At 44.6% G+C, this 18,001-nt stretch overlaps 1 protein-coding gene across 1 annotated transcript in view; it reads right to left on the bottom strand.

Moving 5' to 3' along the window:
- The window catches only part of TMPRSS5 (transmembrane serine protease 5), a 112,517-nt gene extending 95,724 nt beyond the window's left edge, over positions 1-16,793 (bottom strand). The window contains exons 1-2 of the mRNA XM_073603097.1: positions 16,361-16,793; positions 12,357-12,447 (exon numbers count right to left, since the gene is read on the bottom strand). Of these exons, the coding sequence (XP_073459198.1) occupies positions 12,357-12,447; positions 16,361-16,399 (130 nt within the window). The 5' untranslated portion in view covers positions 16,400-16,793. The remainder of the gene's footprint in view (positions 1-12,356; positions 12,448-16,360) is intronic.
- Positions 16,794-18,001: the final 1,208 nt, after the last annotated feature.

Here is an 18,001-nt window from a genome sequence, read left to right as displayed (position 1 = left end):
ACCTACCAGTGCCCACCAGCGCCATCTATCAGTGCCCACAGTGCCACCTATAAGTGCTCACAGTGCCACCTATCAATGCCCATCAGTGCCACCTATCAATGCCACCTATTGGTGCCAATCAGTGCCTCATCACCAGTGCTGCCTATCAGTGTTACCTACCAGTGTTCATCAATGCCACCTATCAGTGCCCATCAGTGCCACCTATCAGTTCCGGTTAGTGCCACCTATCAGTGCCCATCAGTGCCATCTATCAGTGCTGCCCATCAGTGCCACCCATCAGTGCCACCCATCAGTGCCATCCCTCAGTGCCACCCATCAATGCCACCCCTCAGGGCCCATCAGTGCCGCTTCATCAGTGCCGGTTCATCAGTGCCCATCAGTGCTGCCTTATCTGTGCCTATCTGTGCAGCATATCAGTGCCCATCAGTGCAGCCTATCATTGCCCATTAGGGATGGGCGAACGGTTCGGCCTGAGCATAAGTTCAGGCTGAACTTTCGCTGTTTGGATGTTTGACGAACAGCTGAACAAATGGGTTGTTCGACCTTTTGTTCGGCCCCCTGAACTGACCACAATGCATTGCAGCACTGAACAGTGGATTGCAAGCCCTGATTGGCTGAAGCAGAGAAAGCTTCAGCCAATCAGGGGACAGGGCACTGTCAGAGTCATGATTGCACACTATCATCATGACTTTATCCAATCATGGCTCATTCCTGCCCCACAGTATAAAAGTATTCTTTCAATGGCAGCCATTTTCAGTGTGATTTCGGCGTGGAGAGAGATAGAACAGGGCTCTGTTCAGTGCTATTAGTTAGTGTGCTATACTGTGCTATTTTGCTTCAATTGTCAGAGTAGAATATTAGTTTAGTGCCAGTCTAGGGATAGTATGAGTGTAGTGTGGAGGACCATTATTCAGCTTTGCATAGTGTGCAGCTAGAGTAGAGACAGCCCAGATAGTTTCACTGTAGTGTAGTGAGACCGTGTCATTCATACACACATTAGTGTAGAGTGGGGACAGCTCAGATAGTTTCAGTGTAGTGTAGTGAGACCGTGTCAGTAATCTTTACATTAGTGTATAGCTTGAGTAGGGACAGATCAGATAGCGCAAGTGTAATGATGGCTGAACACCGTCTATTTGATTGCGTTACTGCCATATAGTTTTGTGTGCGTTACTGCCAGTTTAACGCCATATAGTTTTGTGTGCGTTACTGCCAGTTCAATGCCATATAGTTCTGTGTGCGCATTACTGACAGTTTAACACCATATAGTTTTATGCGTTACTGACAATTTAACGCCATTTACTTCTGTGTGCGTTACTGCCAGTTTAACGCCATTTACTTTTGTGTGTGTTAATGACAGTTTAATGCCATTTACTTCTGTGTGCATTACTGCCAGTTTAACGCCATTTACTTTTATACCATATAGTTTTGTGTGCGTTATTGCCAGTTTAACGCCATATAGTTCTGTGCGTCACTGTACGTTTGGCGCATTATTTTGCAGTATATTATAGTGTATCAATGGAGTGTGTCTGTGTAGTGTACTCAAATTAAAGTGCACCAAACACCTTTTTACATTGATTAAAGTGCATTTACGTACAGATTTCAACTTCTTCTTTACATTTGCTTATAAGCACCGCCCCCCCCCCCCTCCCAATAACGTCTGGGAGGACAACAAGCAGGGGCAGACGTTCCCTTGGCACTGTAAGGGGGCCAGCAACAAATGTGTCCACAGGCAAAGGTGGACAGGGTGGTCAGTCCTCAGGCAGAGCATCATTTCCTCTGTTTAGTCAGTTTGCCCATGCTACTCAGCCACAGTATGCAGAGGAGGTGGTGGACTGGCTTACTAAACCTTCCTCATCCTCCTCATCCTCTGTCATGCAAGCAGAGACAAGTGTGCAGTCCCCTGCAGTTGCCAGAGTGAATAAACCTGCCTCCTTGTCCACATCTATTCCTGCCATAGCCCCAACATCAGCCATTGAGGAGTCAGCAGAGTTATTTGACCACAGCATCAGCCACTTGCTCCTTGATGATGCCCAGCCATTACTGGATTCAGATGTTGGTTCTGAGGTTGAGGATGACAGGAACATGAGCCTAGAGAGAGGTAGGAACACTGGTAGACAAATTGGCACTTATGTTCCCCAAGCCGCAGTGTATTGCCAAGTTGTCTCCAGTGGTAATGATGAAGATGGAAGAGATGGAAATGATGATGATAATGATGAGGTCACTAATGCGACTTGGGTGCCAGATAAAGCAGAGGAGGAAACTAAAGGTGAGGTGGCACAACCCCAAGGAGGCCGACATCAAGAGAAAGTAGAGAGCAGGCACCCTATTCCATTACATTCTGCAGCTGTTATCTCCAGACCCACTCCCCAAAGGTCCTTTTTCAGCACATCTGCAGCAGATCGCACTGTTGCTATCTGCAAACTGTGTCTCAGGCACATCAAATGTGGCAAAAACACCAACCATTTGGGTACCACATGCATAAAAAGGCATTTAACATCCAACCACTCAGCCCGTTGGCAAGAGCACCTAAAAGCCACACAAAAGGGGCACATATCTGTCCCTCCTCCTTACCCACTTCAGTCTGCCCCTGCTATACCGAATCATTACCTCTCAGCATCCTCCACTGACAGGGATGATGGTATAGCACAGGTTGTCCCAGGTCCTAGCAGCACATCTGCCAGCAGCACACCACCAGCTGTAGACTGTAGTCAGCAAATTTCTCTGCCCCATCTGCTGCAGTGGAAAAAAAACAAAGTCCCTGCTACCCACATGCCCAGCGTCTAAATTTCAAAGCTGTTGGCTCTCCAACTTCTGCCCCCTTCCATGAATTTGCACAATGTGCTGTACACAATGGCAGGTTCCCAGTCGCTACTACTTTTTACGTAAGGCCGTTCCATCTCTCTACCATCATGTGGAAGGGAATGTTATGGCATCGTTGGGCAAGTCAGTCAACCGTAAAAACTAACCTTACTGCTGACACATGGTCCAGCAAGCATGAACAGGGACGATATATTTTGTTCACAGCACACTGGGTAACGTTGCTTGCAATTCGAAAGGATGCAGAACAGATGTTGCAGCTTGTTGTGCCCCCACATCTCCACACAGCTGTGGTGATGATGCCAGACCTGTGAGCTCTACCCCCTCCTCCTCCTCCGCCACCTCCATGCCCTCCTCTGCAGAATTGTCCTATGAACATCAGGTACCCCCTAAGCATTCAAAGGGCTATTCCCAGAGTCAGGCTAAAAGGTGCTATGCAGTGCTTCAGCTGGTGTGTTTAGGAGACAGGAACCACACTGGAGCAGAGATTCTTGCACCTCTGCAGGGACAGGCCCAGAGGTGGCTCACACCACGCCAGCTGGAGCCAGGAATGGTGGTGTGCGATAATGGCTAAAACCTCCTGTCTGCCCAGACACATGTGCCATGCCTGGCACATGTCCCCAATTTGGTGGTGCAGTACTTCCTAAATATGTACCCAAGGTTGCAAGATGTGTTAAATCTAGCCAGAAGAGTCTGTAGCCATTCCAGGCAGTCATACACAGCCAGTGCTCGGTTGGCTGAAATTTGTGACATGCCCAGCAGGTGGAACTTGACTTTGTCAATGCTGCAGCGGCTATACATGCAGCAAAGGGGCGTCAATGAGTATCTGCGCAAATATGGCAGGACGACAGGCTCAGGCTGCCTCGGCTTTTTTTTCCCCATGCCAATGGCTGATGATTAAGGACACATGCACTGTATTGCCACCATTTGAGAAGGCCACAAGGATAGTGAGCCGTGATAATGCATGCATCAGTGACACAATCCCTATTGTGTTCCTGCTGGAGCAGAATCTGCGTGGCTTTATGGACAGGGTACTGGAGGCAGAGCAGCAGGAGGAAGAGGATGACTTCCTTTCCTCCCACTCTTTCCAGACACCATCATTCTTATGTCACAGAACACACAGGAGAAGAGAGGGGAGGAGGATGTGGAGGAGGATTCTGGCAATTTCATAGGCTTTGAAGAAGAGGAAGACATGCGTCAATCTGTAAGCGATGGCTTTCCAACCCCAGGACCCTTGGAAGTAGTACATGGCTGGGAGAAGGAAGTTCCAGATGCTGTCATCCTGAGTGACCCCTAGGAGTCTGCTTCTCAATCCTGGCAAATTTTAGTCGCATGGGCAACCTCATGCTTCAAAGCCTGCGAAAGGACCCAAGAATACGTGGCATAAAGGAGAAGGATGATTACTGGTTGACCACCATTATAAGGGGAAGGTCTCAGAACTCATCCCATCCCCACAGAAAGTGCAGAAGATAAAATCTCTTGAGGACACGTTAAAGAGGATTTTATTGAACGTTTTTCCTGACTCCAGTAGGTTACAGTGTCATGCAAAATGTAGTTTTGAGTCTTCTGTTGGTCAAGAGAGGAGCATTGGAGAAGGCGTCTGCCTAAGTGAGGCATTTCGGATTTTTTTTAGTCCTCACCACCCAGGGCTGTCAGCTTCCACATCCCATCGGCAGCGTCTGCATCACATGGTGGATGATTACCTCGGGGCCAAAACAGAGATGGAGAGCTTTCCAGCTGACGATCCACTGACTTACTGGGTCATGAGAATAGACCACTGGCCAGAACTTGCCCAGTATGCTATTGAGTTGTTGGGCTGCCCTGCATCCAGTGTGCATTCAGAATGGGAATTCAGTGCTGCAGGAGGTTTTGTTGCTGAGCATAGAACACCTCTGTCCACAGACTCCGTGGACTGTTTGACTTTTATAAAAATGAATCAGTCCTGGATTACCAGCTATGAAGCCCCTGATGCTGATGTCACTGATTAAGTCTTTTTGGGATGTGGAATCTCTGCAGGACTTCGAGGCTGCCTATTTTTTGAGGGTGTTCAATTATTTCATCTGAAGGAATGTTTTTGGTATAGGTTTCATGGGCACAATTAAAACCCAAAAAACAATTTTTAAACACCTGTTTGACAGGTGTATATCATTGCAATTTTTTACAGCAAGGCCAATTCTTGTTTTCATTAAGAGTACCTCTATAGGGTTACGGTGGAAAGGCACCACCAACACCCTAAGACCAATTTTTCTGCACCTGTTTGACAGCTGCGTATCATTGCAATTTTTTCAAGCAACGCCAATTCTTGATTTCCTCAAGATTACCTCTATAGGGCTATGGTGGGAAGGCGCCACCGACACCCAAAGACAAATTTTTATGCACCCGTTACTCCTATACAAAGTCAAAGTGACACCAGAATGTATCCAAAAAATCTCTAATTATGTTCCCAGTGCACTACATTGTGGCCTCATCATACACACTGGCTCCCCAGCTGTTGCTGAGAAAAAAAAGGCAGCTTGCAGGGACAATTTCATTTTTTTGGCTTTATAAATGCAATTATTGCTGCAGCAGATTCTAGACATGGTACAGATCTGCCACTTTACAGGTAGACTAAGGGGACCCCCAGGCACTATATTAGAAGGAATTTTTCTTTTTTGGGCTTTCACTTAAAAAAACAAAAAATCACTGCTCATCTAAAAATTACGTTTTTCACAAACTTTTTTTATTGATACATGTCCCCCAGGGCAGGACCCAGACCCCTATAACCATTTTATGCAATATTACTTGCATATAAGCCTTCAAAATGGGCACTTTAGATTTTTGACGTTCAGGTCCCATTGACTTTAATGGGGTTCGTTATTCGGGTCCGAACTTTCACAGTGTTTGTAAGTTCTGTTGCGAACCGAACAGGGGTCCATTCAGGCCCATCCTTAGTGCCCATCAGTGCCCATCAATGCAGCCTCATCAGCACATATCAATGAAGGAGAAAAAAATACCTGTTTGCAAAATTTTATAGAAACTATTAAAACTGTTTGTTTTTTTTCAAAATTTCCCATCTTTTTTTGTTTGTTTAACAAAAAATAAAAACCCCAGTAGTGATTAAATACCACCAAAAAAAAGCTCTATTTATGTGAAAAAAATTATAAAAATTTCATTTGGATACGGTGTTGCATGAGCACGCAATTGACAGCACTGAAAGCTGAAAATTGGTCTAGGCAGGAGGGGGGTTTAAGTGCCCTGTAAGCAAGTAGTTAATTTATGAAATATAATTATCTTTAGAGATTGAACTAATCTCCTTTTCTGTATTATAAGCTTTCTTTCCTGAAGGCTCCATCAGGACTTAACTGAAAATGTTTTATCTCACCTCAGCCTCTTTCTTCCTCCTAGGTCAGGACTAGTGCTGTCTCCCCTCCTAGCCGGTATATAAATGCTGGCTGTCCGTATGGATTTTGTCTGCTGCTGGATGTGGTCCCTGCTTCTTAATTTGCTAATAGCAATCCTGTCAGGGAGCCCCGCTGCTGATCCTTGGGGCGGCTTCATGCTGTTTTAAACAGACAGCTTGTGGGGTGCTGGGCTGCATGCGGTGTCTCTCCCCCCTGGGGCAGCAGTACAGAGACAGTATCGCTGTGCCTGCTAGGGGCGAGCTGCAGTCGCTCTCTGCCTTTTCCTCTGACTTCCCTGCGTAGAGATATGGGCTAGCGTGGAATGCACGCTGGGCGTCCGCTCTGGGCATGCGCAGAGAGATCAGAGCTCGCAAAGAAGCTAGGGGAGATGCCAATGAATATATTCTTTCCAAATCTCTGATATTTGCAGACTGTTTCCTCATGCCTATTTGTGCTACTCCAGCTCCTCAGGTCTCGGTCATGGCTCTTCTCTGCGATCAGAGGATAGAAGCTAAAGAAGGAATGGGAGACATTCATCCTCACGTGAAGATCATCGCTCCCACAGAAGGAGAGATGCTTCTTGTTCCTGCTCCTCCTCAAGGTGTCAGCTCTCTCCGTCGTGACACCGCAGGGCTTCGCATCATGAACAGCCCAGGCCAGGAGGTTTCTGGGCTTGCCCTAAGAAAGCTAAGTTGGGTAAGATGGCTTGTGAGGATTGATTCAAAGAAGCGACGAAAAGCCAAGAACCTGATAAGACAGAGTTGGTATCATTAATGAAACAGGTGTTTGAGGAAACGCTGAAGTCGTTTGCAACGCAGACACAGGCTTCAGCCGCTCCAGTTCCTTCTAAATGTCTCACTCCCTATCACCTCAAATACCCCTGGCCACTCAGGTGAATCCAGAAGCAAAAGATCCTTTGGCTTCAGATGCATCTTCTGCTGAGGAAGAAGATGCCCTATATGATGGATTTGACTTCGCCTTAGTCCAACCTTTGTAAAGGAGATTAGGCAAGCCCTGCTGTGGGAAGATGCGGCGGAGGAACCGCAGAAAAAGCAAAGGATGTACTTCACAAACATGAGGACGGAAGTATTGAATTTTCGCTTCATGGAAGAGATTCAGGAGGTAATCAATGCTGAATGGAAGCAATCAGATAAAAGTATTGCATTCAAGAATCGGTTCGCAAAGCTGTATCCTTTTAAAGCGGAGAAGGTGAAGGTTCTGGAAGAGCCTCCAGTAGTAGACGCGGCGCTTGTGCGCCTCGCCAGAAATCTAACCCTCCTCCGGATGACGCGGTATCCTTCAAGGATGTATTGGATAGGAGAGTGGATGTAGATCTTAAAAAGATCTACACACTTGCTGGTGAGGCAATGGCATTGACCGCTATTTCTAAGGCCATGGAGGCCTGGATTCAGAAATCGGAAGGGGTGATGGAGAATGACCTGGGCAAAAGCTGAGGTCCTGGCCTCGTTAGCCAATCTGAAGCTAACAGCTTCCTTTATGGCTGAGGCATCTATTAACTTGATTAAAATTTTGGCGAAAGTTATGCTAAATGCAGTAACTGCCAGAAGAGCCCTGTGGCTAAGGCCCTGGGTGGAGGGCCCAGCTTCCAAGCAGGGATGGTGTAAGATATCTTTTGAGGGACATTCCTTGTTTGGAAACAAATTAGACACAGCTATTGCAAAGGCAACTGGTGGAAAATCAGGGTTTATCCCCCAGGACCAGAGGTTGATTCACAAGAGAAAACCAACTTTCAGAAATACGTCAAGACCCAGAGGCAGAGACGCTAGGTCTTACAGACCAGCAAGGGAGTTTCGTCGGCAATGGCTGAACTCTGTGGCAAACCTTAAGGTAAAGAGACCAACTTCTTTCCAGGGGGAAGAACCCCAGAAGTCTTTTGACTATCCACCGGCTCACACTTGTCAGGTAGGAGCCAGGTTATTCAGGTTCCATCAAGTGTGGGCACAAAAGATAAAGGAGCCGTGGGTGATCTCTACCATCTGGTATGGTCACAACTGGAAATTCCTTAAGCGGCTTCGCAGAACCTTTGTCTCAACAAAGATGCCTTCAGAAAAGGAAAAATGTGATGTCTTCTGGAAATACATAGAAACCCTCCTGGAACAGGAAGCGATAATCACAGTTCCCCAGCAGGAACGTTTTTCCGGACCCTTCTCGCCTCTGTTCTTGGTGCAGAAAAAGTCAGGGGCGTGGAGGCCAGTAATAGACCTCAGGGGCTTCAACAGGTTCATCAAGAAGCATCGATTCAGGATGGAGTCGCTCCAAACAATCCTGAAGGTCATTCAACCGGGATATTGGCAACTGTCAGTGGACCTCAAGGACACGTACTTTCACATGCACGTGGCCCCGTTCTATCAGAGGAGGTTTCTTCGGCTCACAGTGGGACAACTCCACTATCAGTTTGTATGCCTGTCCTTTGGGCTGACCACATCTCCCAGAGTGTTCACAAGGATCCTGGTGGCTCTGGTGGACACCTGCGGTTGCAGGGAATCCAAATACATCACTATTTGGATGATATTCTGCTTCTAAGCCAGGACAAGGATACGCTCCTGGCACACCAGAAGACAACCTTGTTGACGTTGGAGAACCTTGGTTGGCTGATCAATCAAGAGAAGAGTCACCTTGCGCCTACTCAATCTCTTCTGGTGTACCTAGGTGCAAAAATAGATATTCGAATAGCGTCAGTGGCATTACCCAAAGACAAAATGATGTTGGAAGCCCAAAACGAGTTGTACCTGCCAACAATAGACTGCATGGGACTTCTCAACCGTCCTGATGGTAAAATGGGCACAATGGAACTCGCGCCTCTTCCAAGTTGGTCTCCTAGATCAATGGAGATCCAGGGATCTCCACTGATCTAGATCCATCCAGATCCCAGCCCAGATGAGGGTCAGTTTGGACTGGTGGTCGAAGCAGCGGAATCTTCTTCAGTGCCACTCCTTGCTCACAACGAAGTGGCAGATAGTCCAGTCAGATGCCAGCGGAACAGGCTGGCGAACTCTATACAAAGATCACTGGGCCCAAGGCCAATGGACGTTTCATGCTGCCAATGTGATTTCCAACAAACTGGAATTGAGGGCAGCCTTCCAGGCTCTCCTGGCTTTCAAAATTCAGATTCAAGGGGCGGCCATCCTTTTGAAGCTAGACAACGTAACGGCAGTGGCTTACATCTGCAAGCATAGAGGCACTCGCAACATTGCTATCCTGAGAGAAGTGACTTCAATTATGGATTGGGCTCAATCCAACTTACAGCTGCTAACAGCAATGTATGTGCCCGCTCATCTGAAAACTCAAGCAGACTACCTGTTCAGAGCGGACTTGGACAACAATGAGTGGGCTCTGTTACCACAAGTCTTTCGGAGTTGGTGGCATGGGCTTTCCTTGCTGAGGTGGACCTATTTGCCTCTTCAGCGCATACCAAACTACCACGGTTTTTTGCCAAATCCAACCACCCACAGTGGAATGGAACTTCAGGGCAGCATACGCCTTCCCTCCGATTCCGGTGATCCTCCACATTCTGCGGAGATTGCGGCAGGAGAGGGTGTCCATTCTGGCGGTAGTGCCAGACTGGCCAAAGAGACCTTGGTATCCAATGCTCCTCTCGCTGAGTTTTAGAGAACCACACCCTCTACCAGTAACTCTGGATCTGCTGAAGCAGGGGCCAATTCGACACCCAGCCCGAGAAAGTCTGAGATTGATGGCCTGGGTCTTGAGAGGTAAAGGCTAAATTGGTCTGGGATGCTCAACCAGGGTCACAGATAGCCTAATGAGAGCCAGAAAAGACAGTACCAACAGTACCTATACGCAAATTGGGAACATGTTTGTGGAATTTGCAAGCAAAACATTACTTTTTGCCAGATTCGCCAAGGGTCTGCCACATACTGGAATTTCTCCAGGCGGGATCGGAACTAGACCTCTCCATGAGTACTTTAAAGGTGGAAGGAAAGAAAATTGCTTGATTCCCCCATCTTCGCAGTCAGTGTTAATGTGGGAATCCCTCATGCAGTGCTATTGTGTTTTGCCAGCAGGGGCTTTCCCCACCGGCAGAACACAATGATCACTGCTGGCAGCTATAGCCGTCGGTGGTGTTCATATGCAAAAAAAATTGACAGGTTGGTTGCACTGAAATTGATCGATGGATCGACTTTAGTACAACCAGCCAGCTCATAGATGAATTGAACCTCGGACAGTCTCTGCTGAACCTGCCGAGATTTGATCCATGTATGGTCGGCTTTAGACAAAGTTTTTTGGTTGTCATGTTAAATTTTGCATATTTATACCACAGAGATGTCCACGAAACAGTCATCTCAGGAATATAAGGTTGAACTGGATGGACTTGTGTCTTTTTTCAACCTGACTAACTATGTAACTATAACAGTGATTGGCCAGGAAAATCAAACCTGAGTGAGATATTTTTATTAGCGATTTACCTACTGTAGTGCCCCTCGGAGTGCTGGGTGTGGCTGGGAGCTTGTGAATTTTTTATAGCATATTTGAATTAAAGTGGACCTTCAGTAATTTTTTCAATCTTCCATCTATTAAATCCTCTGCCCTTGTTGTTTTAACTTTGGATAGTAAAACTTTTTTTTCTGTCAGTAAATATCTTATACAGCCCACTTCTTGTTTCTTATCTGGTATAAAGACTAGGCTTATGACATCATGCACAGCTCTCTCTCTCACTCTCGAGAGAGTTTGCCAGGAAGGGAGGGGGGATGAGTCATAAGAGGGCCAATGAAAGCTGCAGAGCTGGAGGTGTGCCTCTGTGTATCTGTGTAAATCCAGGAAGTGAACAGGCAGCAGCTTCAACTGCCCACAGTTAAAATGGCTGCAGAAAGACTTAGTGGAAGGAGATTTCTGCAGCACATTTGGCAAGTACAGAATCACAGTATTGATAAAATAATATGCAAAGTGGTTGGAGGGAAGCTTCAGAATGGCAAATATGTTTTTATTACAAATTATGAGAGCAGACTGCAGTTCCTCTTTAACTTTGTTGTATCTATTATAAATCAATGAACTGCTTGCCACTTCTTTCCCTTTTAAAAATAGATGGCAAGGAGTAAAGTATTGTGGTCAAAATGTCCCCTAGCTTTATCTATCATATAAAATGCAGAACAAAGTATAGAAACTGCAGCAACTTCAGGCATATTGCTACGTACTTCCAGTGTGGTTTATTATCACACATGTTCTTCACTTGTCATTACTAATCTTTATGTGAAATTAAAGGAGAAACCTTAAAGACGCGCACCCTGGATACAACAATGATAAATATAACCAATATAATGAATCAATCCAGAGCAGCTCGTAGTACAACCAAAGGTCAAAAATATTGAAGTGAAAATTAATAGTTAATTTCATACCGCGCTAAAATGTATGTATACAATAAAATAATGCAATCAAATAGTGTTCAAATATAAATGCAGATTTTCAATGATAAAGTCCATAAAGCACCACCAACAATTCTTCAATCAAGTGCACAGTGATGAATAAATTCAGTGACAGAAAATGAAAAGGGCTGTCTTTCCACCAGGACATGACCCCTGATGACGTCAGACGTGCTGACAAAACGCGTCGGTTTACGCAATACGTGATACGTCACTTCTACCATTGTGTTGGAGTGCAGGAGGAACGCAGTTTGGCTCCTTTTTATGTCCTTTTTTACTGAAATTATATTTTTTATGAATAAATGGCTACAAGTTACGCTATGAGAAGTTCTTCTTTTTTCCTTCACTTATGAATCCCGTCTGGTTACATCGTTGGTGAAAGGCGTCTGCATTGGTGGATACATCTTGATTTACCTTTCTGCTTAATCAACACCTGTCATGGGTCTCTGATCAATCTGGTGAGTAGGATGTTTGCCTAAAACTGGTGGAAGACGGCACTTTTCATTTCCTGTCACTGAATTTATTCATCGCTGTGAACTTTATCATTGAAAATCTGCATTTATATTTGAACATTACTAATCTTTACCCTATAACCTTCTCCATTTAAACAGACTAATGAAAAGGACTGGCTTCTTTGAAATATGCTTAGGAAACTCTCCGCTGCCCTTCTAAGAGTTTAAAGCAGCTTGTGAAAGTAAATGTAATTTTATGTCAATTTACAATATAATATGCATAACAAATACGATGTCAATTTATATCTTACCTGCTTCAAGGGAATTAACAATTTCAAAGAGATCTCCTCTAATGTTGATGGTAGCTTTAGGAATATTAACACTATGCTGTTCTGACGTACTCTGTGAAGAGAAACCAGCGATACATATGACTTATAAGAAAATGCTACATAGACAGCACAGTGGCCACTATTTTAGATACATCCCTGTCTAAATGCATTGGATGCACTACAAAGAGTGAGAGGAACTTCTTTTGTCTCTCTTTCTCGATGACATCAGAAACCAGAAAGGACAAGAATTTTGCCACTTCCGGTTTCAGTTTGTTTATTTACAAGCTGTTACTAGATTATAAAGCAGCTAATCAAAGCAATCCCAGTTTCATCAGTTGCTCTGGAATGCAGTGGAGAGGTCTGGGGTCTAATAGACCACAGATCTCTCCATAAAGAGGGCATGTCATGGCCCATGCTATCAGTGATGTTGTTCAACCCTTCTACCTCTAAGCCTGAGAACTGAGTGATCACATGCTTGCTGATGGCTCAGTTCTTAAGTCTGCTTTGAGCAGAGTGGTGACTGTCTGCTCTGCCCCTCCAGTGCTCACTGGAGCATCGGGCAGGGAAGTGGGAGGGAGCAGCTGGCTTATTCTTTCAGCAGTGCGCTAAGAGGCTGAGCCAGCTGCCTGCATCTAGGAACAACGAGGATCCTGTCATTATTGTCAGGATCTCTCCAGAGTCTGGAGTGGCTCTTCGGCCCGCTGTCTGCTGAGTCTGGGTCACAAGAGTGAAGAACTAAATGCTATGTGGGTGTCACAACCCTTTGGGAGAGATTGCTGTTTATCAGGGGTTAAAGGAGAAGTAGGGCCAGAGCCCCTTTGACCCTACTTCTCATGTGGTTCACAGGAGTGCATTTAGTTTTGTACTTTGGCCAAACTTCTCTTTTGACCACTTCAGCCCCAGAATGATTTACCCCCTTCCTGACCAGAGCACTTTTTGCGATTTGGCACTGCGTCGCTTTAACTGACAATTGCACGATCGTGCGACGTGGCTCCCTAACAAAATTGCCGTCCTTTTTTCCCCACAAATAGAGCTTTCTTTTGGTGGTATTTTATCACCTCTGCGGTTTTTATTTTTTGCGCTGTAAACAAAAAAAGAGCGACAATTTTGAAAAAAAAACAATATTTTTTACTTTTCGTTATAATAAATATGCCCAAAAATATATAAAAAAAATTTTTTTCCTCAGTTTAGGCCGATACGTATGCTACATATTTCTGGTAAAAAAAACGCAATAAGCGTTTATTGATTGGTTTGCGCAAAAATTAGCATTCCACAAAATAGGAGATAGTTTTATGGCATTTTAATTAATATTTTTTTTTTTACTAGTAACGGCAGCGATCAGTGATTTTTATCGTGACTGCGACATTATGCGGACAAATTGGACACTTTTGGCGCTATTTTGGGACCATTCACATTTATACAGCGATCAGTGCAATTAAAAATGCACTGATTACTGTGTAAATGTGACTGGCAGTGAAGGGGTTAACCAGGAGGGGCCGCTGTAGGGGTTAAGTGTGTCCTAGGAAGTGATTCTAACCGTGGAGGGGGATGGGCTATGTGTGACTTGACACTGATCACCACTCCCGATTACAGGGAGCTGTGATCAGTGTCCTGTCACTAGGCAGAATGGGTAGATGCTTGTTTACATCAGCATTTCCCCATTCTTCCTCTCCGTGAGACAATTGCGGGTATCCCCGCGGGTATCCGCGCGGACATCGAATCCGCGGGACCCGCAGTCGGACTCACGGAGCTCGCGGCGAGCACGGCGCGCCTGCTATCCAGACCTCGCGAGATCACGTACAGCTACGTGATTTCGCGCAGCAGAGCCAACCAGCCGCAGTATAACTGCGGCGGCTAGTCCGCAAGCGGTTAAGCCTAACCTAGGCATTTTAGGTAGGAACAATTATAATGCCTTGTCGTCTGTAATATTGATAATACTTATTTTAACTATTTTAACAAGTGAATCCCAAAGGAAAAATTAGAGCTTTGATTAGGTCTTTATTGGTACATTGACCTTACAGTCGAAGTGAGCACAGTTCCTGTTTTTTGCTGGTGTCACAGAGGTGTCACTAAGACACATAGGGCGGGAGGGGTCTTACCAGTAGGGTTATAGACAATAATGCCCCGTACACACGGTCGGATTTTCCGACGGAAAATGTATGATAGGACCTTGTTGTCGGAAATTCCGACCGTGTGTAGGCTCCATCACACATTTTCCATCGGATTTTCCGACACACAAAGTTTGAGAGCAGGATATAAAATTTTCCAACAACAAAATCCATTGTCGGAAATTCCGATCGTGTGTACACAAATCCGACGGACAAAGTCCCACGCATGCTCAGAATAAATAAAGAGATGAAAGCTATTGGCCACTGCCCCGTTTATAGTCCCGACATATACGTGTTTTACGTCACCGCGTTTAGAACGATCGGATTTTCCGACAACTTTGTGTGACCGTGTGTATGCAAGACAAGTTTGAGCCAACATTCCTCGTAAAAAATCCTAGGATTTTGTTGTCGGAATGTCCGAACAAAGTCCGACCGTGTGTACGGAGCATTAGGCTGTTATCCTTTCCTCACACTATTAAAAACAAAAATTGTTTGCTCTTAAAACCCATGTCTACTGTTGCCAGTGGAGTGAATCCCAAAGCATCTTGCAACCTTAGTATCTACTCCTGTCTCTGGTCACAAAGATAGACTTTATGTACCTGCTAGGCAGGGATGTGAGGTGAGATCAGTGGCTGGGTAGGTACTGGCTACTATCAGAGCCAGATACACACAGGTTACATACACCACGATCATTAGAGTGAGAGCAATAATTCTAGCACAAGACTTTCTCTGTAACTCTAAACATGTAACCTGTAAAAAAATGTAAAGTGTCGCCTATGGAGATTTTTAAGTACTGAAGTTTGGCACCATGCCGAAGTAATTACTGAAGTTTGAAGTAATAATGTCCAACCAGTAATTTCACAGTAAATAGATAATAATTACATTATTAGGTCATAACATATAGCACATAAATCTATGATTTAGCTTGATTAAAACAGTACCTTTTCAACAGCAGCAAATTCTCATTCTCCCTCTTTAAGTGGTTGTAAACCCTGTTACACCACTTTTACCTACAGGTAAGCCTATAAATAGGCTTACCTGTAGGTTCCTTGAATATCTCCTAAACTTGCACAGTTTAGGAAATATTTAATATATGCGCTGCTGCTGACGTCATCGCACTGAAGAAATGGTCCGCTGGTGGTGTTTCTTCAGGAGTTGTGCCGTGACCGACGGCTCCCGCGCCCATGCACCGGAGTGACATCATCGTCACAGCGCCAGAGCCGCAAACCTGGAAGTAGTGCCGGTGGAAGATGTCCGTGCTGCACTTGGAGGGCCGACGCTGATCCAGGGCATGAGAGGCGTGCCTCCAGTGCGGCATTTTTATTGGACAGCTTGGGCCAATGGTACTTTACCATTGGTCCAAGACTCCAAGCTGTCCATTGAGCTCAGTGCCTCTGACAAGAAGTGAGGAGAGGCACTGTGAGCTCATCCTCTCAGACTGCTGCAAACAGAGTGTGCCAGCTTGCAGTTAAATTGGCCGCTCTGTATGTAGCTTCTGACAGGCTGCGCCAGGAGCCCCTTATCTCCGGAACCAGGTTGCCAAGCTACAACCCTTGAAGCTCAATCGTTTTTTTTTTGTTATTTTTTTCTATGTTCATGGCTCTGCCTCACCTGCCTCCCCTGACTGCACGTCCCTGCTGCTAGGTAGTTCCTAGCTTCTATAAATGCTGTTAGAATCTGGTTTTAATTGATCTAATCACTGCATTTTACTGTATTTTACCCAGACCTGCCATAATAATACATCATAAAATACCATAATAAAAGTTTAAGTTTTACTCTAATATTTATAATTTAGTATTATCTAAAACATTTCTATGTTAGTATTTACAGAATGTGTAGTAATCATTATTACAAAATAATAGTTATAAGTTGACTTACCTGGTTCTTTCTGTCTGTGTCTGTGTATTTCGGGCACATTTTTAGCTTTTTGTTTCAAAATGTGCAATACACAAAAAAAAAAAAACCAAGAAGGTTTTTGTGACGTTTACTTATAATCCACACTCATTAATATAACAAATCCAAGACCTTGTTAGTACTGAGAACAGAATAGTAGCATCATAATGCATTTTGCTGCTCACAGTTGCTGAGTGATGAAGGGATCTCAATGGCGACTTCTTGTTGTCAGCTAGAACAGATTGTTATCTAGTCAAACGAGAGAGCCAAATCAGCAGAGCTCAGCTGAATAGAATTGTTGTTTTAACTCGGGACAGGGGTAGAGGACCAATAACAGCTTCTGTTAGACACAGCTATCTGTTTCTATGAGCAGGCTGGCGTGTTGAATGTATCAGGAATATGCCCAAAATATTACATCCAAACATTGCAGTGACAAACTAGAAATATTTAGATCAAACACTAATAGGCAAGAGAGGAGCATTATCTTTATTATAGATTAATACTATGCAAGCAATTTTTTAATTCAAAGCAAAATAACTTTAATAAAAACACTCCTCCTAGCATTTCTTGCTGCGGCCATCTTGAGTAAGGGCAGATGACATTTGCTTCCTGGAATCCATCTGCCCTTGGTTCAGGAATTCAGGCAGGAGGGTGTGCTTTTTAGTTTGGTAAATAGTGCGCTAATATTGTGCTTGTTGACGGTTGATGCTTCATAGCATGCTATTGGCAGTCCAGGCATGTGGGTGGATCCCCACCATATGGTCACAATCTTTCCCGAGCCTGGACCAGCTCTGTGATGTCAGCCGACAGCGGGCTTCAGCCCCCTGTCTGCTGAAAACGGGTCACAGGAGTACAGAACGAACTGCACTTCTGTGATCCACAGGAGACGTACAGCCAAATGAGCTTTGGCTGTACTTCTCCTTTAAAGCGGAACTTCACTCTCTCAATCAACATTGACTATTTTTTAATCTTTATGATGCTAGCATTAGTAAACAGATAGGAAAGTATATAATATTTACTTGCTTTAAACTTTTTTTTTTTTTTACACTTCTTCAGTGGCTTCCTGGTTTCCAGGCCTAGACAAATGATGTCACACATCCCAGGAGTCTTCAGGAGGGGAGGAGGTGTTTTCTTAGCTAAGCACACCCTCCTGCCAGCATGCTTGAGCTAAGGGCAGGTGGATACCAGAAAGTAAATTTTACATGAATCATCTGTCCTTACTCAAGATGGATGTGGCTAGAAATGCTAGGTGGAATGCAAAGTGAATTTCTCAGCAAAATAAATCACGGAGACATGGATGGATGGGTGAGTTTGCTTTGAATATTACAAATTAAATAGCATTTTTGGTGTGTGATGCTCAGATGCTGTGTATGACTAATATTTTAATCAGAACATGAACAATTATCTAAAACATCATCAGTTTTAAACTAGTAAATTAAAAGTATACTTAAATAGTTTTGTTTTAATTGAGGTTTGATTGCAATTTATATAAGAAAATCCCACTGGCATATTGACCTTATGACACCAATCCTGATGCAATTACCCAGCTAATCTGACAGTACTATCAGTGCGGGTCTTGCAGGTACAGTTGACTTTTCTCTTTATAAGTTTGCTTTTTCAGTAGCT

This window comes from Aquarana catesbeiana, linkage group LG10 (assembly GCF_042186555.1).
Source record: "Aquarana catesbeiana isolate 2022-GZ linkage group LG10, ASM4218655v1, whole genome shotgun sequence".
NCBI classification, from domain to species: domain Eukaryota; kingdom Metazoa; phylum Chordata; class Amphibia; order Anura; family Ranidae; genus Aquarana; species Aquarana catesbeiana.
Note: the sequence above shows the minus strand (reverse complement) of the source record. Positions and strands in the feature narration are given on the sequence as shown.